The sequence below is a fragment of the Prionailurus bengalensis genome, chromosome A3 (genome assembly GCF_016509475.1).
Source record: "Prionailurus bengalensis isolate Pbe53 chromosome A3, Fcat_Pben_1.1_paternal_pri, whole genome shotgun sequence".
Lineage (NCBI taxonomy): Eukaryota > Metazoa > Chordata > Mammalia > Carnivora > Felidae > Prionailurus > Prionailurus bengalensis.
Window position 1 is genome coordinate 16,565,041 of NC_057354.1, and position 18,692 is coordinate 16,583,732.

The following is an 18,692-nucleotide window of genomic DNA, read 5'->3' on the forward strand; positions in this document are numbered from 1 at the left end:
CCCATAAGCAGCTGGCAGAACCCTCCCTCCCGGTCGTACAGAGGTCCCGGTGACCTCCCCTGCCCTGAGTTTCCCTTCTTTTCCCTACTGCCTTTTGTTTCTAATTCTGGGCCACTCCTGGTGCACAATTACCCATTAACCTCACAAGGATAAGACAGCCTACAATCTAAGGAGAGCTGGCCTTCAGATCCTAGGCTGGGGATGGTCCTCATGCCCAAGGGTCTGTTTCAAGGCCTGTGCCAATGGGAGGCATAAGGTGATGAGAAGAGTCTGGAGCCACTGGCAGAGGTGTGGATCCTCTGGTTTCTCTGGGGGATAAGGTTTGCAACTGTCACCAGTGTGATAAAATCCTCAAGGCAAACTGACATATGAGTGACAGTTCTGTGTACCCTAAAAACATGCAGAACCTGGGCCCCCGCTGAGGGCAATTGGTGGCAATCCAGTGGTGCTCAGCAGGATCAGAATCCCCCGGAGGGCTGGTGAAACACAGGTTGAGGGTCTAGGGTGGGGCCTGAGAGTCTGCACCTGTAACACATTCCCAGGTGATGTTGATCCTACCAGGAACTCATTTTAGACACAGATGCTGCCCGAGCCCCCACCAGATGGATTCCTGGGTGTGCCGGCTGCCAAAGGTTCGCAGTTGCCCTCTTCTCTCAGAACTATCCTTGATCAGCAGGAGTCTTGCCTAGGAAGCTCTGCACAAGTCCCACCCCCATCCTAGCCTGTGACCAATGACTGACTCACACCTCACCCAAGGGCACAAATGCTGGCAACTCTGTGGTCTGATTCACGCTTGAGAGTTCCCTGTGGGACCAGGCGGACCTCCCTCTAATGTGGATCTGGACAGCACTTACCATTCACTCCTCACAACAACCCCATCAGGAAACTGTGGCCCAGACAGGTCAAGTGGCCTGGCTGAGGTCACACAACTGGTTACACGTGCAGATGTCTGACCCCAGAGCACTCTCTCCCAAGCCCCTAGGCTCCTTGACCTGTGGCTCTGACCCACAACTCCAGTGACAACAACCCCTTGCAGGGCCCATGCAGGACAGATTTCAGAGATGCTCTCTATACCTACATCCTCTCTCCTCGACTCCCTGTGGCAATGTGGGGTTTGCCCACTCAACATATGAAGAATGTGAGGCCGGGAGGAAAGTGGCTGGCCTTACGTAATCCATTAGTGGTGGCAGAGGTAGGACGGGAACCCGGGTTTCCTCACCCCAGGTCTCTCGTCAGTTTCTGGGGTGACAGGGAAAACTCACAATGGCTTATTCGGGAGAGACTCCTCAAGGCTCCAGCATCCCAGGCCCATGGCTCCATGTGACAGGCTCAGCCCAATGACAGGCTCCAACTACTCACCCCAAAGTTCCTTTCCTTTGACCTTGCTACCAAGAGTTTGGAGAAAGAGCCCCGGGGGCCATTTTTGTCCCTCTTACTAGCTCTGTCTCAGGTGACAGCTCTGACCACCCCTCGCTGGCTGGACTGACAGGGGTGAGAGTCCTGCCCCCAGTTCAGAGGTGCAGGGTGGGGGCTGGGGGCTGGGGTCAGGAATGCTTCTGTACAATGTTGAGGGCACAAGATACTTGGGGTCAAGAGAACAAGGTTCCCATCATGCCTCTTCCACTTCCTGGCTGTGTGTCTTCAGACAAGCCACGTGCCTTCAGAGTCTCAGGTACACATCTGTAAAATGAGGATAATTCCATCTCCCGCCAAGGTTAGATGAGACAAGGTGGATTTTACTGTGGGATGGAATAAGCTATTGGGACCCCATCTGGCTTCCTCGCCACCTATGACGTAGGCAGCGCTCTACAGCTTGTGACACCGTTTACACAGGCAGCATTTGCTGTTCATTCATTCATTCAGTCAGTCAGTCCACAAACCCATATGAGACACTGCTGCAACCCACACATAAAGCTAAGCACCAGAAGCATTTTATTAGCACATTTGACCCTAACCACCACCCCGTTGGGTAAATAGCATCAGCTCCACCCTACTTGAGGCTCAGAGAGGGAGAATAATGCCCCCAGACCACCCAGCAGGGCAGAACAGGGACCTTGGGACTCCAGGCTCCCATGAGGCACTATTGCTTGGACACCAGGAGGCAGCATCACAGCCGCGGCCACAGCCCATCCCCACTGGTGAGCGGAAATCTCCCACGGACACTCCTCGAGGTGCTCTTGGCCCCTCGGCTTCAATAGAGCACCAACGCTCTCCTCTGGAGCCTTAATATTTAGATGAGTTTTATTTGTCTTGCTGCCTTTTCTAAAGACTCTGAGTTCTAAATGGACAAAGCCACAAGACAAGAGAAAGAGCGCAGGAGACTGACTTTTTATTATCCAGCCAGAGCAGGGGGAAAATGACTCCAATAGATCTCAAGTTTTATGTGCTCCAGACACTCTGCGGAGCCGGAGATGGCTTCTGAGCAATGCCGACGGTACATTAAAAGCTCATTTTCCCAAACATGGTACTGAATATGCACTCGGAGGAAAGGGCCATTATGCCGGGTAATGCTGCAGCTGCGGCTGACGGATGCTGCTGGGACTTTCCCTGAACTCTCCCTCACGACTTGGAGCAGGTCTCAGGGCGAGAGGTAGTCTGCCAAGCTTGGCATTTTGCCCAGAATGGAAGTTAAATGTCTGGCCCTTGCACTGTTTGCGGCCAGAGGGTCATGGCTCCAATTAGGAGCCCGGCAGGGGCCGGAGAGGGTGGGCACCAGAGGCTACCTGGGCAATCATAAGACATCACAAACTGTTTTGCGAATCCCAGCAGAAACGGTGGTGACTGGGTCTGAACAAGGAAGTTTGGACAGGTGTGAAATTTCCTTTACCCAGGCTTCTGCTGCTTTTCTCCGGCCCCTGAGGCCCACCTCCAAGGCTACCTCTTCCAGGAAGCCTTCTCTGCTACTACTCTCCTCTGAACTCCTCGGGATTCATGTGTTCTTTGTTCCAAGCTAGCATTTCATACTTCATGCTGTGCTTACTTATGAACATGAATGGCCTGGCTCAGAGTCGAATAGATGAAGTGGGTCTCAGTCCTGACTGGCTCACTCCCTTGCTCATTCTTCATTCACTCACTCATCTGAAGGGTATTCAGGTTAGATACTAGAATACCCAGGAGTCAGCCTGCCAGGGTTCAAATCTTGGGGCCATCATTGATAGTTGTGTGGCCAAGTGATTTGTCTCTCTAAGCCTCTGCTTTTTCATCTGTAAAGGAGCAACAATAAGAATACCTCCTTCTTGGGGTGAAGGACCAAATGAGATGACAAATATAAAGGGCTTAAGTGGGTGCCAGGCACATATAAGTGCTAAATAAATGTTAGCAGACTACAGTTAGAGGTAATTCAGCCACTCGTTTAGGAAAAGTTTGCCAAGAGGATACGGGGTCCAACAAGATGTGGTCCTCGCTCTCCAAAGGCCAAGACGAGGAATCTGTGACCACAGTGAACGTGGACAACAGTGCTCTGAGGGGCTGGCCACCAGGGTTCTGTTCTTGGAGACGCTCTGCCTCAGAAAGCTGCCAGCTGCTGCCTGGGAAGCGGGTTATAAGCCTAAAGTGAGAGCTGTAGAGAGAGCCAGGTGGACACCAACCTAAAATCATGGCTGCTGTTACCTGGCCCCTCCTCCACGTTATGAGCCCCCCAGGGCATCTTTGAGTCCTCCGTGGCTTAGGTACCAACAGCTCTGCAGGCAACCCCCATTCACTTGTACACAGCCAGAAGGGTGCAGAGAGCACTGAGTTTGGAGCCAGAGGCACAGGTTCAAGTTCTCGCTCCCCCTTTCTTCTCACTCCATGACCTCGGACAAGCCATCTCTCTTCTCCCATTCATTCAGTCAATTAACAGATGTTGAGGGTTATCCGCTAAGGTAGGCCCTTTGCCAGATGCCGGTGCCAGAGGAAGGCCTAAGCACAGACCCAGCCTCCAGGCCGTCCCAGGCTGGTAGCACAGACAGCTGCCTGGATCCATGAACTCAGACTGACCTCACCTTTATTTAAACTTTTCATATACTGCTCAACATAGTTTTTTGTGGTAATTCTGATTAAAAAAAAATACTGCAGTAAGATACTGTTTATCTTGATCACTGAGTTTTTTGGCCCTCTCTTAAATTTTTAGATGGAGGCAAATGCCCCACTCTCCTCACCCTACTCCCAGCCCAGAGGGTCCAGACAGCCTCAGAGAGAAGATGACTTCTGAGCTGGGTCCTAACACAGGAAAAGGAGTTGAGCAGGTTGACAGGGGGGAAGAGCCTTCCAAACAGAAGAAACAGCATGCAGTGGTCCTCAACAAGGGTTGATTTTATGCCCCGGGGGACATTTGGCACCCACTGGAGGCATTTTTTATTGTGATTTTGACTGACAGAGAGCTCCCAGAGGCCAGGAATAGTGGGTGGAGGCCAGGGACACTGCTGGACATCCTACAAGGCACAGGGCAGCCCCCACCACAGAGAGCCTTCCCGCCCCAGGTGTCAGTGGTGCTAGGTTGAGAAGCCCAATGCTAATGAATGGACGTGTGAGACATCGTGGCATCATGCTACCTTGGGCTAGTTGCTTGGCCTCTCTACGTCTCAGTTTCTGCAGCTGAAAAATAGGAGTAATAATGGGTTGCTGGGAGGAAGCAATGGGACCAATCTGTACACAGCAGGTATTCAATAAATGCTTAAGCCCCCACCTTTTCCCCTTTGAACACATCTCAAACTTTAGAGCAAACAGTTCTCAGAAGAGACAGCACCCCCAGGTTCCAAAGGAAACTGGGACACAGAAAAGAACACATTCTGTTCTTTTCCGACCTTTCTTTTAGTGAAAACCACAAGTCTTATCTCTCAACCAACGGGAGTCTGCTCGCAGAGAACTAGCCTGTGTGTTGGCTTATCACTGGCCTGAGTTTTCACAGGGAGTGAATTTTTATGACCGAGTTATAAACCTTTGCAAAAACCATTTTTAAACTAAAAAACGCTGACAGGTTCTTAACTACTATAGCTGCTAAATTAAGCATGAGGGATGGGGTGGGCGGGGGGAGAGCGCAAAAGGAAAACAAAAGTGCCCTAAAAGAGTTAGTGGAGGTAAAATAATGTTCATTAAAAATAGAAAAACAAACACACAAAAAAATCTTTTGTGTTCAACTTCACACTCGTACATCATAATGTTCCAGTAAAAGGCCATTTCCCCCTGAGATAATAAAAGAATTGAATTTTTCCTTATCGGTCATCTATTTTTCTAGCTGAAGCTATTACTCCCGCTCTGGGGTTGCTAGGCAACAAGAAATATTAATAGCAGCTTTTATTAGCTTAGCTTTTGCAGCCGAGTACCAGAATGAGAAAATGGGAAACATAAATGTGTTACATAAATCTTTCAACCTTTCAGAGCTGGTGTTAGTCTCTGTTTTCATAATGATTTATTGAAGTGATGGTTCATTTATGAGAAAAAGGAGTACAGGATAAGAAAACGGAGCAGTCCCCTGCAGGAGTGTTTGAAAATAAATAATTATAGCAGGAGAGCAAAAGCTGTTTAAAGCCATTTTTCTGAGTTTTATAAAATGTAAAAAGACATATTTCTTTTGCTTACTGCCTCTGAAAAACAGGGGGCGGGAGTCTCATCCACACTCTGCTGAACATAAAGAAACCTCTGGGCGTCTGGTTACCCCCACTTATGGATCCTCAGAGGCCCATTTCAGAGATCAGCACCCCCATTCCCACCCCCCGAGGGGAATTAGACAAAAACATGGCACCCAGGAAAAACCCAAGCTGGGGTATCCCCGTGAGCCCCTTGTTTTTACTGAGATGGATCCTGCTCCCCATCAAGCATCTCAGAAAAGTTGGGTTTAGGGTCCTCGCCTTCTTTTTTCTGTCTTTATTTTTATTTCTTTTAGAGACAGAGTGTGAGTGAGGGAGAGGGGCAGAGGGAGAGAGAGAATCCCAAGCAGGCTCCATGCTCAGTGTGGAGCTGGACGCAGGGCTTTGATCCCATGACCCTGGGATCATGACCTGAGCCAAAATCAAGAGTTAGACGCCCAGCTGACTGAGCCATTCAGGCTAGGGGCCCTGCCTTCTTGGCAGGTAGTGGGACTGTCAATTTGCAGTTGCTTTTAAGCTCTGAGCGAGCCCCAACTGAGGTCCCAGTGGAGGTAACATGCTTTCCTCCAGCCCACTCTTGAGCTGGGGCCCTCTCCCTACCCACTCCACTTGAGCTTCTGACCTGCCTTTCCCAACACCCAACCCTGGGCCCGGCCCCTCGCAGGTGAGCCAGCCTGACTACTTACTGCCCCAACAAAGCCGACCCCCTAACAGCTCGGGCTGGACAGAGACGACGCTGAAGCCACCCAAACTCCACCAGCAAAATTAATAGAGTAGCTCACATTTATTATGAATGCCCAATGTGTGCCAGGCACTGAGCTGAGCACTTTTCCTACATCTGATCATTAAATCTTCACAAGTTCCTACAAGGCAAGTAACATTCCCTCCATTTTACAGATGAGGAAACTGAGCCTCATAGAGGATTAACCTCTTGGTCTGAGTTGCAGGGTAAAAGGTAACAAATAGTGAAGCTGGGTTTTGAACTTGGGTCAACTTAACTCCAGGGCCCATGCTCCTAACTAGTAGGTGATACTAAACGTCAAGAAAACAAAAGCACCTAAGCCAAACAAAACACTATCATGACAGATTTCAAAAACAGCCACAAATTCCTGCCTTCCCTGCATCCACACCTTTCTGCAGTGTTACACTGATATTTCTCCCTTCAAGAAGAGGGGCCGATTTCTTCACTCCTGGAATCTAGGCATGGCCATATGCCTTGCTGTGGCCAGTGGGACATCAGCAAACGTGATGCAAGCGGAGGTTTGAAAAGTGATTCGGGGCACCTGGGTGGCTCAGTTGGTTAAGAGTCCGACTTTGGCTCAGGTCATGATCTTGAGCTACGTGAGTTCGAGCCCCGCGTCGGGCTCTGTGCTGACAGCTCAGAGCCTGGAGCCTCCTTTGGATTCCGTGTCTCCCTCTCTCTCTGCCCCTCCCCTACTCGCACTCTGTATGTCTCTCTCTCAAAAATAAATAAACATTAAAAAAGAAAAAAAAAAAAGAAATGTAGTTGCACCTGGGGCCTGTCCTTCCTTGATGCTGTTGGGAACCCTGTGGCCATTGCCATGTAAACAGGCCCGGCCACTATGGGATGAGAGACCACTGGCCCCAGCTGGTATCAGGCCAACTGCCAGGATGTGAACAAGGTCGCCCTAGACCAGGCCGTCCCAGCCAAGCTGTACCCTGGCCCCAGGAATCAGACAAGCTAGTCCAGATAACAGACCTATCGACCCACAGAATCACAAGAAATAGTAAAAGTTCATTGTTTGCTTCAAGCTTGTTACATAGCAAAAACTGATACAATCATAAACCAAAACAAACAAAAAAATAAATTAAATGCATTAAGGGCAACAAAATGAATAGTCTGATTGGTGGTCTTTACTGCCACTGTGGTTCAGTAATCCAGACAAGGGTGGCGGGGTGGTGTCTTTGGTCCTTTTTTCTCAGACTGAGGAGGGGAGTCCCCTGCATCTCAACTTGTGAGAATCAAATAGAGGTAGACCAAATCTCCTGGGGGAGGAGGAATAAGGCAGGGAAGGGAGGAGAGGGAGAGAGAGAGAGGAGATCGGAGGGGAAGAGCAGAGAACAGGAAGAGAAGGGTGTAGGTGTTAGGACGTATATCAAGGACCTCCCAGAGTCAATACAGACTTTGCCCCAGTCCCCAGGCCCTAACCCAGAGCTGCAGGCTCTCTCATGGGAACCACCTCTAAACAAGGGGGAGAAGTGGAAACTAAGAATGCCCAGCTCCCTCCCCAGCAGCCTACCCCAGGACACTAGTCTGGAAAGACCTTTCACTTGGCATGGGGTCCCTGAACCATGGCCCCTAGCCCACTCTGTGTGGGAGAAGGACCAGTCCTACCAAGATGCTTTGGGACAGGGACATAGAACACAAAGTATCTAAAACTACCAGTCTAGCACCCGGGATTTTAATCCAAGTTGGTAAGATCTGAGGCTCCTGGGCCAGTGACATGTGTGGTGGTGGTAGTGGAGGGTCTATACAACCTCAAACCCATATACTTGTTAAATGTGTCCTAGCGGACAGAGCAATTATTCCCATTTTCCTGTTGGTGAGTTCACCAGAGCTGGAATCTCAATCCCCATTCAATAGAGGGGAAACTGAGGTTGGGAGAGACAGTAATTGTCAAAGGCCCCAGAAACAGTAAACAACAGTCAACTCTGGAAGAGAACGCTTGAATGACACTTGTATGCCACGCCTGTGCTGAGGACCAAGACTGGACCACTCAGCTCCAGTGACCCCCAGGGCTCGGCTTAGGGAAACCCCACATTTCCCAAACTACCAGAACCCATGGCTGGGGCAGGGACAACTTTGCCAGAACTCATTTTCCATCAGACCCATCTCCACCCACTCAAGACTCTCCCACAACTCTCTCTGGTCTCACAGAAGGTGCAGGTTTCCTGGGACTTGTCTGGCAGCATCTAGCATTGGCCCTTCCCAGGAGAATTCCCCTCCTGGGTGTGCCAGGACCGTAAGCTTGAACATTTCCCAAGGACGACTCCAAAATAAATTATTTCAGACTTAACAGAGGCCGCTTAATAAATTCCACTCTTCCAGTTTCTTTGGGTATTTTAGAAACTGATTTATACATACAATATCTCTCTCAAAATGAGACAATCAACACAGGATAAAATTATTGAGTTATGAAAATAGGGGTCAGATGGAGGTGCAGTGCTTTAAATTAAACCGGCAAAATGTATCTTTCATACTAAATTGACTCTTTTTGTCTTGGAAATGAATGTTTAATCAGTTAAGACGCTGAAGTCGAGTGAGAAGCTTTAAGCATATTTAATTTTGTAAAAGGGGCCCAATTCCAATACTGCACAGGATTCCTGCCAGTAGCCAGACCTTAAAAGCGGAAAAGCCGGGCGGCCACGCACATCAGGAGGCCACCAGGCCAGGGTGGGGGACCAGAAGGAATCGGCGGCCTCTGGACCAGAGCCAAAAGGGCTGGGCATAAACGAGATGGCTGTCAAATGCTCTGGCCTCAACCACATCTCCAGGAACAACATCCTTGATGCATCTCAACCTGTCCAAATAGCATCTGTGACCTCCTGCCCATCGGAACACCTGTGCCGCCTGCGGCCCTGCAGCCCAGCTGCTCCATCTCTCAGGCACCTGGTGAAACTGAGAGGTGCATGGGAGCAGACAGAACTGGGCTGGAATTCTGGGTTTGTTTCTCAACAACTGTGTGACATTCATTCATTCATTCATTCATTCATTCATTCATTCATACAGTGTTTGTAGAAGCTGCTATGTGTCAGCTCATCACTTCCTAAAGGTGCCTCTTCTGGGCACACATAGCAGAAACAGAGTCTTCACCTGTCTCTCTGCCTGCTCCAGGAGTTCCTCAAGGGCATCTTGTAGGGGCGGCTGGGTGGCACTGTTGCTTGAGCATCTGACTCTTGGTTTCTGCTGTTACGATCTCACGGTTCATGGGCTCGAGCCCTGTGTTGGGCTCTGTGCTGCCAAGATGGAGCCTGTTTGAGATTGTCTCTCTCTCTCTCTCTCTCTCTCTCTCTGCTCCTCTGGCTCCTCTCTCTCTCAAAATAAATAATAAACATATATTTACATATATGTTTATACATGTGTTTATACATATATTTACATATATAAACATACATATTTGCATATATTTACATTATATATGTGTGTGCATAAAGGGCGTCTTGTAGACCCAGGGCTCAGACAATGCCTGGTGCTTAGCAGGCTCTCAATAAAGGCTGCTGCATGGTCGATCACCATACCACAGGCTGAAAACAGCTCCCTAAAAATGTCAGGTCCTAATCCCTGGAAGGTGTATTTGGGAAAAAATCTGCAGGTGTGATTAAGGTAAAGCTCTTGAGATGGAGGGATTATCCTAGATTATTCCTAAATGCTATCACAAGTGTCCTAATGAGAAAGGCAGAGGAGACTATACTGACATAAGAGAAGGCCATGTGAAGACAGGCCGGAGGTTCGAGTGTTGTGGCCACAAGCCAAGGATGGCCAGCAACCTTCAGAAGCAAGAAGCAGCACGGGATGGAATCTCCCCAGAGCTTCCAGAGGAAACTCACCCCTCCAGACACCTTGAGGTTGGCCCAGTGACACTGATTTCAACCTGTAGCCTCCAGAGCTGTGAGAGAATCACTTTCTGGTTGTTTTAAGACATCATGTTTGTGACAATTTGTTAGAGCAGCCACAGGAAACCAATACAATCACCTGCCTGCTCCAAGCCTCTGTTTCCTTATTGTAATGCAGCACTCGGTTCTTGGGAGCAGTGTGTGAGCAGTTTGTAAAGCCCTCTGCACCATGCTTGACACCTAGCAGGTGGCGAAGCAAATTCCAGCCCCACCCTCAGTGTGCACGTCCATATGCACACAGACACACACCTGCGTCCTACAGCTCAGACAAATTTTAAAAACTTGTCTCTAAGGGCGCCTTGTCTCTCTTCACCAGACAGTCCCGACAGATGGACCTGTGCTTACCCGGTTTCCCATTTGCTCCGGTAGCCCTCCCCCGGATAAGAAAGTTTAGCTTATCTTTCATTACATAACAAGGGAATATAAAACTCAGCAAACCCTTGAAAACTAATGAAAGAATTCAAGCTATCTGAATTTGTGAAGCATCTTTAATATGAGCTAGTTTTAAAGAAATATGGAAAATGACTCAAAGTGTCTATTTGGAACGAGCCCAACCAAAACATATCCTAAGAGGAAGGATCAGAAGATCATTTTTGATTAACAGACAGCATTCTTTGTAATTATCAGAGCTACTGTAATCAGGTGGCCCTACAAAAGTACCTGAGAGTATCTGCAATCTGTTCCTTTAGGTAAGGGAGGTTCACGGAAAACATTGCCATTTGGTTCCGGTGGGAATTCATTGTTATTACTACTACTACTAATAATAATAAATATTCCCTGATCGCTTGCTCTCTGCCAGGCATTTGCTAAGACTGCACACATTATCTCAGATACACTTCACTGCAGTCTTGAGGTGGGTACTGTTATGATTCCAAGATAAGGGAATGAAGCTCGGGAGGTGGAGCCAGGATCTAAGGCAGGTCTGTGAGACTCTGGAGCCCACATGCTAGCCACCAACCCACTGTGTCCCCTGCCCACCACACCAGAGGCCTGCAGCACTGCGGCCCACTACAGCCATACTCACCCCTGCATTCACAGCCCTTCCCAGGGCACATGCCAGAGGCGTCTGCGGGCCCTGCCCTTGCCTGTGTTACCATAATTCCCCAAAAGAGATGGTCTGGAGTAGTGATGCCTTGTGAGCAATTAGCCGCAGGCAGCTAAGGCACAGCATTCTAAAAAACTGGAATTAAAAGCATATGGCTCTGGCATCCTGAGGTCTCTTAGAGAAGAGGAAACCAAGGACCTGCATTATTGATGGGCCCCAAAGAAAAGCATTCCTCAAAAAATAGAGGATCCATTTCCACTGAGCACTTGAGTCAGACCCTGAACGTTACAAGATGTGGAGCTTGAGTTGGCTGCCTCCCTCTCCCCTCTACCTCTCCCTCCTTTTACTTCTCACCTGGATTCAAAGAAGAAAAAAATGTGATATAGTTTACAACAATACATAGAGGATACCAGCTTTTTTTTTTTTTTAAGCAAGAAGATTTGGTGATAATAAGAGTAAGGAATAAATAAAACACAGTCAAGATTGTTAGAATACACACTGCATGCCCAAAGGTCCCGGACATCAGCTAGAATTGGGCCAAACACGTGGCTGTGGCCTCTGAGTATCCCCTGGAGAGACAAAAGTGATCCACCCAATACCAAGTGATTCTGATAGGAAATCAACTATGAAGTCCCTTCTCCTCTGCCACTGGTGAGTTTGTGACCTAAGCTGACAATATCGAAGATTGTTCCTCCTGGACACAATGGTTGGTCCAGCCATGCTCCGTCGTGGTCCCTCCCACCTCCCTCCAGAAGACCCAGACTGCCACTTGCCAGAGATGTCAGGGAAGATGTTGGTTACCAGCAGCCACCATACCTGCTGCGTGTAAATGGGCATAGGATAGGGACCTAATGACACTACTGGGGTTTCTGGATCCAGCCATGCCTGAAACCCCATGTCCGCCCCTGGATATTTCAGACTTTTTTGCGTAAGCTAGTTTGAGATTGGTCCCTGTCACTTAGAAATGAACTTAAGAGTTGTGACTAGTATATAATATTAACTGTGAAGGAAAAAGCAGAAACTAAACAGGAATCATAGTTACTCAGGAGAAGTACTACAATTCCTTTAAGGGTCTTTTTCTATTATACAAGCAATGCTGTGCTAGTTTTCTATAGATCTTGATTGTTCAAATCCGCCATTATGCTAAGAAATCATACATTTCCTTATCATGGGATTCAGGACCCTTGTGGTCCAGGCCCTGCTAGCTCTTTCACCTCCTCTTTTTCTCTTGCTCCAAGTCCTTTGTCTCCAGCCCTATAAAGAAAATGAACCACATGCTGTCTCCAAGCATGACGCGAGCCCTCCTGCCTGTTACTTTTGTACATGCTGTTCTCCCAACCTGGAAAGTACTTTCCTGCCCTAGTCTGCCTGCCGTATTTCTACTTCTCCTGAAAACTTTAACTCAGGAACCACCCTTCTCCCTGGTAGTTTAAACAAGATACAAAATACAATTTTTTAAAAAAAATTTTGTTAACATTTATTCGTTTTTTGAGAGACAGAGAGAGACAGAGCGTGAGTGGGAAAGGGGCAGAGAGAGAGAGGGAGACACAGAATCTGAAGCAGGCTCCAGACTCTCAACTGACAGCACAGAGGCGGACGCGAGGCTCAAACCCACAAACTGTGAGATCATGACCTGAGCCGAAGTCAGATGCTTAACCGAGCCACACAGGCGCCCCCAAAATACAATTATTTTAAAACTATTATGATTCTATTTATATAAAGTGTCCAGAATAGGCAGATATCTAGAAATATAAAGTAGATCAGTGGTTACCTAGGGCTGGGGGTTGTAGGGCTGGGGGTGTTGAGAATGATGACTAAGGGGTACAGGGTTTCTTTTCAGGGTGATGAAAATGATCCAAAATGGACTGTGTTGATGTTCATACATCCCTGTGTATCACCTACTGAATTGTATACTCTAACAGGGTGAGTCGTATGGTGTGTGAATTCTATCCCAATAAGGCCATTATAAAATAAAAATAAAGATGAGATTATACCATTAGAAATAATGACAAAACAAATAATACCAAGATATTATAAAGAGAGTTCCAGAAGCTACCTGTGTGAAGACACAGATTATTCTCCATGCCCAGCCCTCATATTCTTCAGACCCCCATGCAAACATCCAAGCCTACACCTTGCACACAAGCACACAAAACATTGGCATTCTGCTTTCTTAACCCATTTCCCTACTGTAACCAGCAGGAATAATGGTGGGGGAAAAGGACTCACCGTGGGCAGCTGGCCCGACAGCAGGTGGCTGTCCTGGGCCAGCATGTTGGACACCATGATGGCTGGGAGGTCCATGGCCTGGTAGGAGTAGGCAGGGAGGAGTCCGTTGGGTGTGAGGCCGTGGCACAGCGAGTGGTAGCCAGCTTCGTGGTCCCCCAGGTGCAGGAGGGATGGCTCAGGGAGGTTGGGAGGTGTTATCGGGGGGATCTCATAGTCTTCGTTGCTCTCGCTCTGGCTGTTGTAGGTCTAAAACATCAAAGGGGCATATTGTTAGGAGTCAGTGTCTTACAACCGCAGAACATGTTTAACAGCACCAATAAGAGCAGCAACAATGGTAACAACTTCTTGGCAAAGGAAAGAAGGGATGATCCCTCTGCAAGGCAGACAGTCAAGATGGCCCTATGACTTGGTCAGATTCCTGCCCCATCTCTAAATGGGTGCTCCCTCACTAGAGGGTATGTATACAAAAACCTGCCCTCCTGGAGAATGGGACCAGCTCTTGTTCCCTCCCCCCTCTTCTTCATTTTCCATTCAGATCTGGCCACTGCAGCCCACTTTGAGCTCATCTTCCTATACCCACCCATTTTACAGATGGGAGAATTCAGGTCCAAGAGGAAAGTGGCAGGGGAAAGACACCAGAGGAAAGACACCAGAGGTACTGGCTCTGTTGGAAGAGCATGCGCCTCTTGATCTCAGGGTTAAGTTCAAGCTCCATGTTGGGTGTGTAGAGATTACTTAAAATCTTAAAAAGACGAACAAACACCAAGAGGAAAGTGGCCCATCCAAGGTTAGTTGAAGAGTTGGGATGGAGCTGAAGTATCCTGATTTCCTGCCTGGTAGTCTTCCACAGCAGTTGGATGCCTTTCCCTTGTGTGCCCTGAACACCCAGTACAGTTGGGTCCTCTCTTGGTCTTTCTCATCTTGGTGAATGGCACAAACATCCCCCAGGAGCACAAGCTAGGAGCCATACTGGACACCTTCCTCTCTAATCCTTGTTTGTTGTTTTCTCCACCTTACTGCACTGATAAGGAAGCTCCAGGACGATGCTGAATAGAAATGGTGAAAGTGGGGACCCTTGCTTTCTTCCTTATCTTAAATAGCTCAGTGTTTTACCACTAAAGTCAATGTTTGCCATAGGCTCTTACAGGAATTCTGTAACAGAGTGAGGGCATTCCTAGTTTGTCAAGGTGTTTATTTTTCTTTCAACTGTCATGGGTTTTTGTTGTTGTTGTTGCTGCTGCTGTTGTTATTGTTGTTGTTGTTGTTGTTTTTATTGGACTCCTTCTCCCTGCATCTACTGAAAGGCTCAAGTCATTTTCTCCTTTAATACAGTTAATATGGTAAATTACTTCACTTGGTTTAACATTAGAAAATGTTCAAGCAACCTTCCATTTCTGGAATAAACTTGGTCATGATGTATTACTGTTTTTATGCATTGCTGGATCTTGATTGCTGACATTTTGTTCAGGATTTTTGCATCTAGTTCATGAGTGAGACTGGCCTGTAGTTTCCCTCTTTGCCTTCTGCCCTTATTGGGTTTTGGTACCGAGGTGATGTCAGCCTGGGGGATCACTCCCCTTTTCCATATTCCGAAAGAGATCAGGGCTCAGAGAAAGGATGTGTGCAGATGGGAAGATGGATATGAGAAAACTTCTAGGAAAGAGCAGTTAGGGGACACTGAGGACAAAGGGAGGGTGTCCAAAGGACACCTGTTCAATCAGCATTCTGGAAGAGTGACAGAAGGGAAGAGGAATAACTGAAGAGATAATGGTTGGGAATATTTCAGAACTGAAGAAAGACACCAGAGGTACCGGCGAATATAATGGTAAATCTTAGAACAATCATAATACATAATGTGTAAAGTGGGGGGAACCCCACAATACCGGAGCAGAATATGGGAAATAACATCTTTCCAACATCCTTGTTTTCTTTGATAAGTTAAATATGTATGTTAGAATAACTAAGGTAGTTGAAGCCCAACACAATACCTGCTTCCTGGTAAGTAGGCTCCCAGTAAATACTTGTTGGATGAGGCCACTGAGTGCCAAGGGTGAGTAGGATTTGAGTAGAGGTGTGGCGAGAGCAAGGAGCACATGGTATCTAAACACCTCTTTGGTGTCAAAACTTTTCTCCTCAGGCACCATGTTTGAACCTCACCACAACTGCCCGGGGAAGAGCCCTGCATATCTACAGAAACATGCTCCGAGAGGATAAGCGCCTTGCCACACTCACACCCATCCTTGGACCCAGAGCCCAAGCCATCTCTTGCTCACTGGCTCCCTCTGCAGGGCTGCTGCGGGCTTATTTCACAGATGGACAACGTGCAGTCCGGGGAAGAAGTGATCGTGCTGGTGGCAAAGGACATTCACAACCATCAGGAATGGGACCTAGTCTTCTGCCCCCAAGATCTGGCTCCTTCCCATCACATGAAACTGCTTCCAAGATCTGGACCAGGACTCAGGAGATGGGGCAGGAAAGGCTTGCATAGGTTTGGGGACTGACCCCTGCCTCACTGCTCTATATGTACATTCCAATCTCTTTATTGCATGATCATTGCCCCTCTCTGGACTCAGTTTCTCCATTTGCATAAAGAGAGGGGAGGATGGACTCATCTCATCCATCTCAAGCTCCATGGCTAAAAATATTAGCTACTCGATCAATATCTGTGGAATTGAATCTAATTCAATAAGGGACACACAGCTGGTACCTGAGGTTAACAGAATGGCCAGGGGAGGAGACCCAAGGAAGACTCAGTCCCTCTTGATGAAGCTCAACACATAGGTGGAAACCATGTCCTGGTAAGTCTCAGATCTTTTGTAAACAAATTCCTCAAGCTTTTTTTTTTTTTAATCAAAAAATGTAAGTATCTAGCATTTATTGAGCATATAGTATATGCCAGGTGCAAGTACTTTACAAACATTTAATGAGTTAATTCTTACAACAACCCAATGAAGGAGGTTTCTGGTATTATATGCTCATTTAATAGATAGAGAAACTAAGACACAGAGAGGGGCGTTTACTTGCCCAAAGTCACACAGTTAGAAAGAAGCCTAACTCAAGTCACCTTCCCTTCCTCCAATTTATACTGTCTCCAAAGGAAGGTAATGTGTCCTTTCTTGTGACACAGATCCTAAGAATCTGGGTGCTCATAATCCTTAGTTGCAGTGCCAAGTCATGGCCAAATTGAGGGCTTGGGGACCAAGAAACAGGCTTTGATCCAGCCTTGTTATTGAGGAACTTGGCAAAGCAACACCTCCTTATAAATGGTGTAGATCGGGGCGCCTGGGTGGCGTAGTCGGTTAAGCGTCCGACTTCAGCCAGGTCACGATCTCGCGGTCCGTGAGTTCGAGCCCCGCGTCAGGCTCTGGGCTGATGGCTCAGAGCCTGGAGCCTGTTTCCGTTTCTGTGTCTCCCTCTCTCTGCCCCTCCCCCATTCATGCTCTGTCTCTCTCTGTCCCAAAAATAAATAAACGTTGAAAAAAAATAAATAAATAAATAAATAAATAAATGGTGTAGATCAAAAGCACATTTCCTTACACAGGACCCCAACCCAGCCCTCTTTCTTACTGTCTCTTACCTGGAATAATAACCCTCCTGACCCTTGACCACCCATCATGCAGGGTGTTTTATATGCATGCCATCTCCAATTCTGTCTTTGCTCCATAATCTCCTAGGCATGTGACACAAAACCTGGAATGTGCTCATAATACCCCAGGCATGTCTATAATGACCTCCTATGTTTCCCTAATTACAAATGTGTGTCTAATATGACCTTGGATAGCTCTCTAAACTCCCCAGGTATATCTACCCTGGTGTGGGTTATCTCCCTAATTCTCCAGGTGAGTCTACCTTGACATGGATGTCTTCCAGGTTCTCCCGGGTTTCCCAGTTTTTCCAGCTTTATTAAGATGTAATTGACATGCAATTAATTCTCCAATTCTTAAAAGAATCCTGTACTTATCCCCATTTGACAAATCAGATAATCAAGATCTAGAGGCTTCACCCAGGTTACAACACTAGGAGGGAACAGGGTCTGATCTGTATCCTCTTCAAGGAGTCTCCCGGCACCATCCCCCACTGAGACTCTGTCCACTCTGCACCCAGTGCCCACCTCCCAAATAAATACATTCTGATCATTCCATGCTTAAAAACTAGTACACCTCTACTGGAGAGTGTCTGGGGGTGGGGGAGAGAGAGAGAGAGAGAGAAAGAGACGGAGAGAGAGAATCTTCCAAACATCTTAGCATGGTTCCCTGGGGGGATGAAAATCGTTTTTCAGGTTGCGTTTTGATGCACTTGGGTGCGTGTCAATGCAATTTTGCCTTTGAGTGCATCTCCTCCAAGACAAGGCGCCCACAGGTCAACTGGCATACTGTTATGGTTAAGGCTATGAGTGGTACAGGGCTTGGTGAAGGGAGATGGCTATAGAGGGGCAGAAAGGACAAGGGGCCAGAGTACCACCAAGTAATCAGAAATGGTGGAGGAGAGAAAGCTCTCTGTGCCCCTCTTTGCTCTTCTATGCCTAGCACCTTGCTTATAAGACCCCCATCATGATACGAACCCAACTACCCACCCTTTCTCACCCTCACCAAGAGAACTGAGCAAGGCTTCGATCAAATTTCACCAGAAATCATGGTCACCAGCTCTCTGTGGTGTTTCCATACTTTTGGGAAACACTCCCTCCCAGCTTGTTCATTTCCATGGCGGTTCTCCCTAGCCTGTCTTCTTTCCTCATCCTCTAGCACTTTCTCTGCCCCTTTGCCCAGTGCAGATGACCAGATGACCTTCTACTTCCCAGGGAACATAGAAAATAACTCTAACAGCATCCTGATGCCAGAACCACAAACTTGCCCATTTGGTACCAACTTGCTTCCTGTTGTGATGCTAGAAGAGCCACCCCTCTTTCCTAAGGCCAAGCTCCTTGCTTCTATAGGCGATGATCCTTCCCCATCTGTCCAAGGACCTTGGGCATCCCATTAACCCTTCTTGCTCCTGGCTTTTTGGCCTCCCCCTCTGCTGGACCACTGTCATCAGCACTGAAACATGCCCATCTCTCTCTGGTCTTGCACACTCCCCCATCCCTCTCCAGCTGCTACCACCTCCTTCTGGTCCATACCTGTCTTCCTAAAAGGGCTGTCCTCACATGTAGCCCCCTCTTCCTCATCTCCCACTCACTCCACAGCCCACTGGGACCTGCCTCCTCTGCCATGTTTCCA

At 47.8% G+C, this 18,692-nt stretch overlaps 1 protein-coding gene across 5 annotated transcripts in view; it reads right to left on the minus strand.

Annotated features, from left to right (window-relative positions):
* The window catches only part of TOX2 (TOX high mobility group box family member 2), a 136,444-nt gene that overhangs the window by 35,279 nt on the left and 82,473 nt on the right, over nucleotides 1–18,692 (minus strand). For all 5 annotated transcript variants that reach the window (XM_043602328.1, XM_043602327.1, XM_043602329.1 and 2 more), the window contains one exon: nucleotides 13,477–13,722. In XM_043602328.1, coding sequence (XP_043458263.1) covers nucleotides 13,477–13,722 — 246 coding nt within the window. The remainder of the gene's footprint in view (nucleotides 1–13,476; nucleotides 13,723–18,692) is intronic.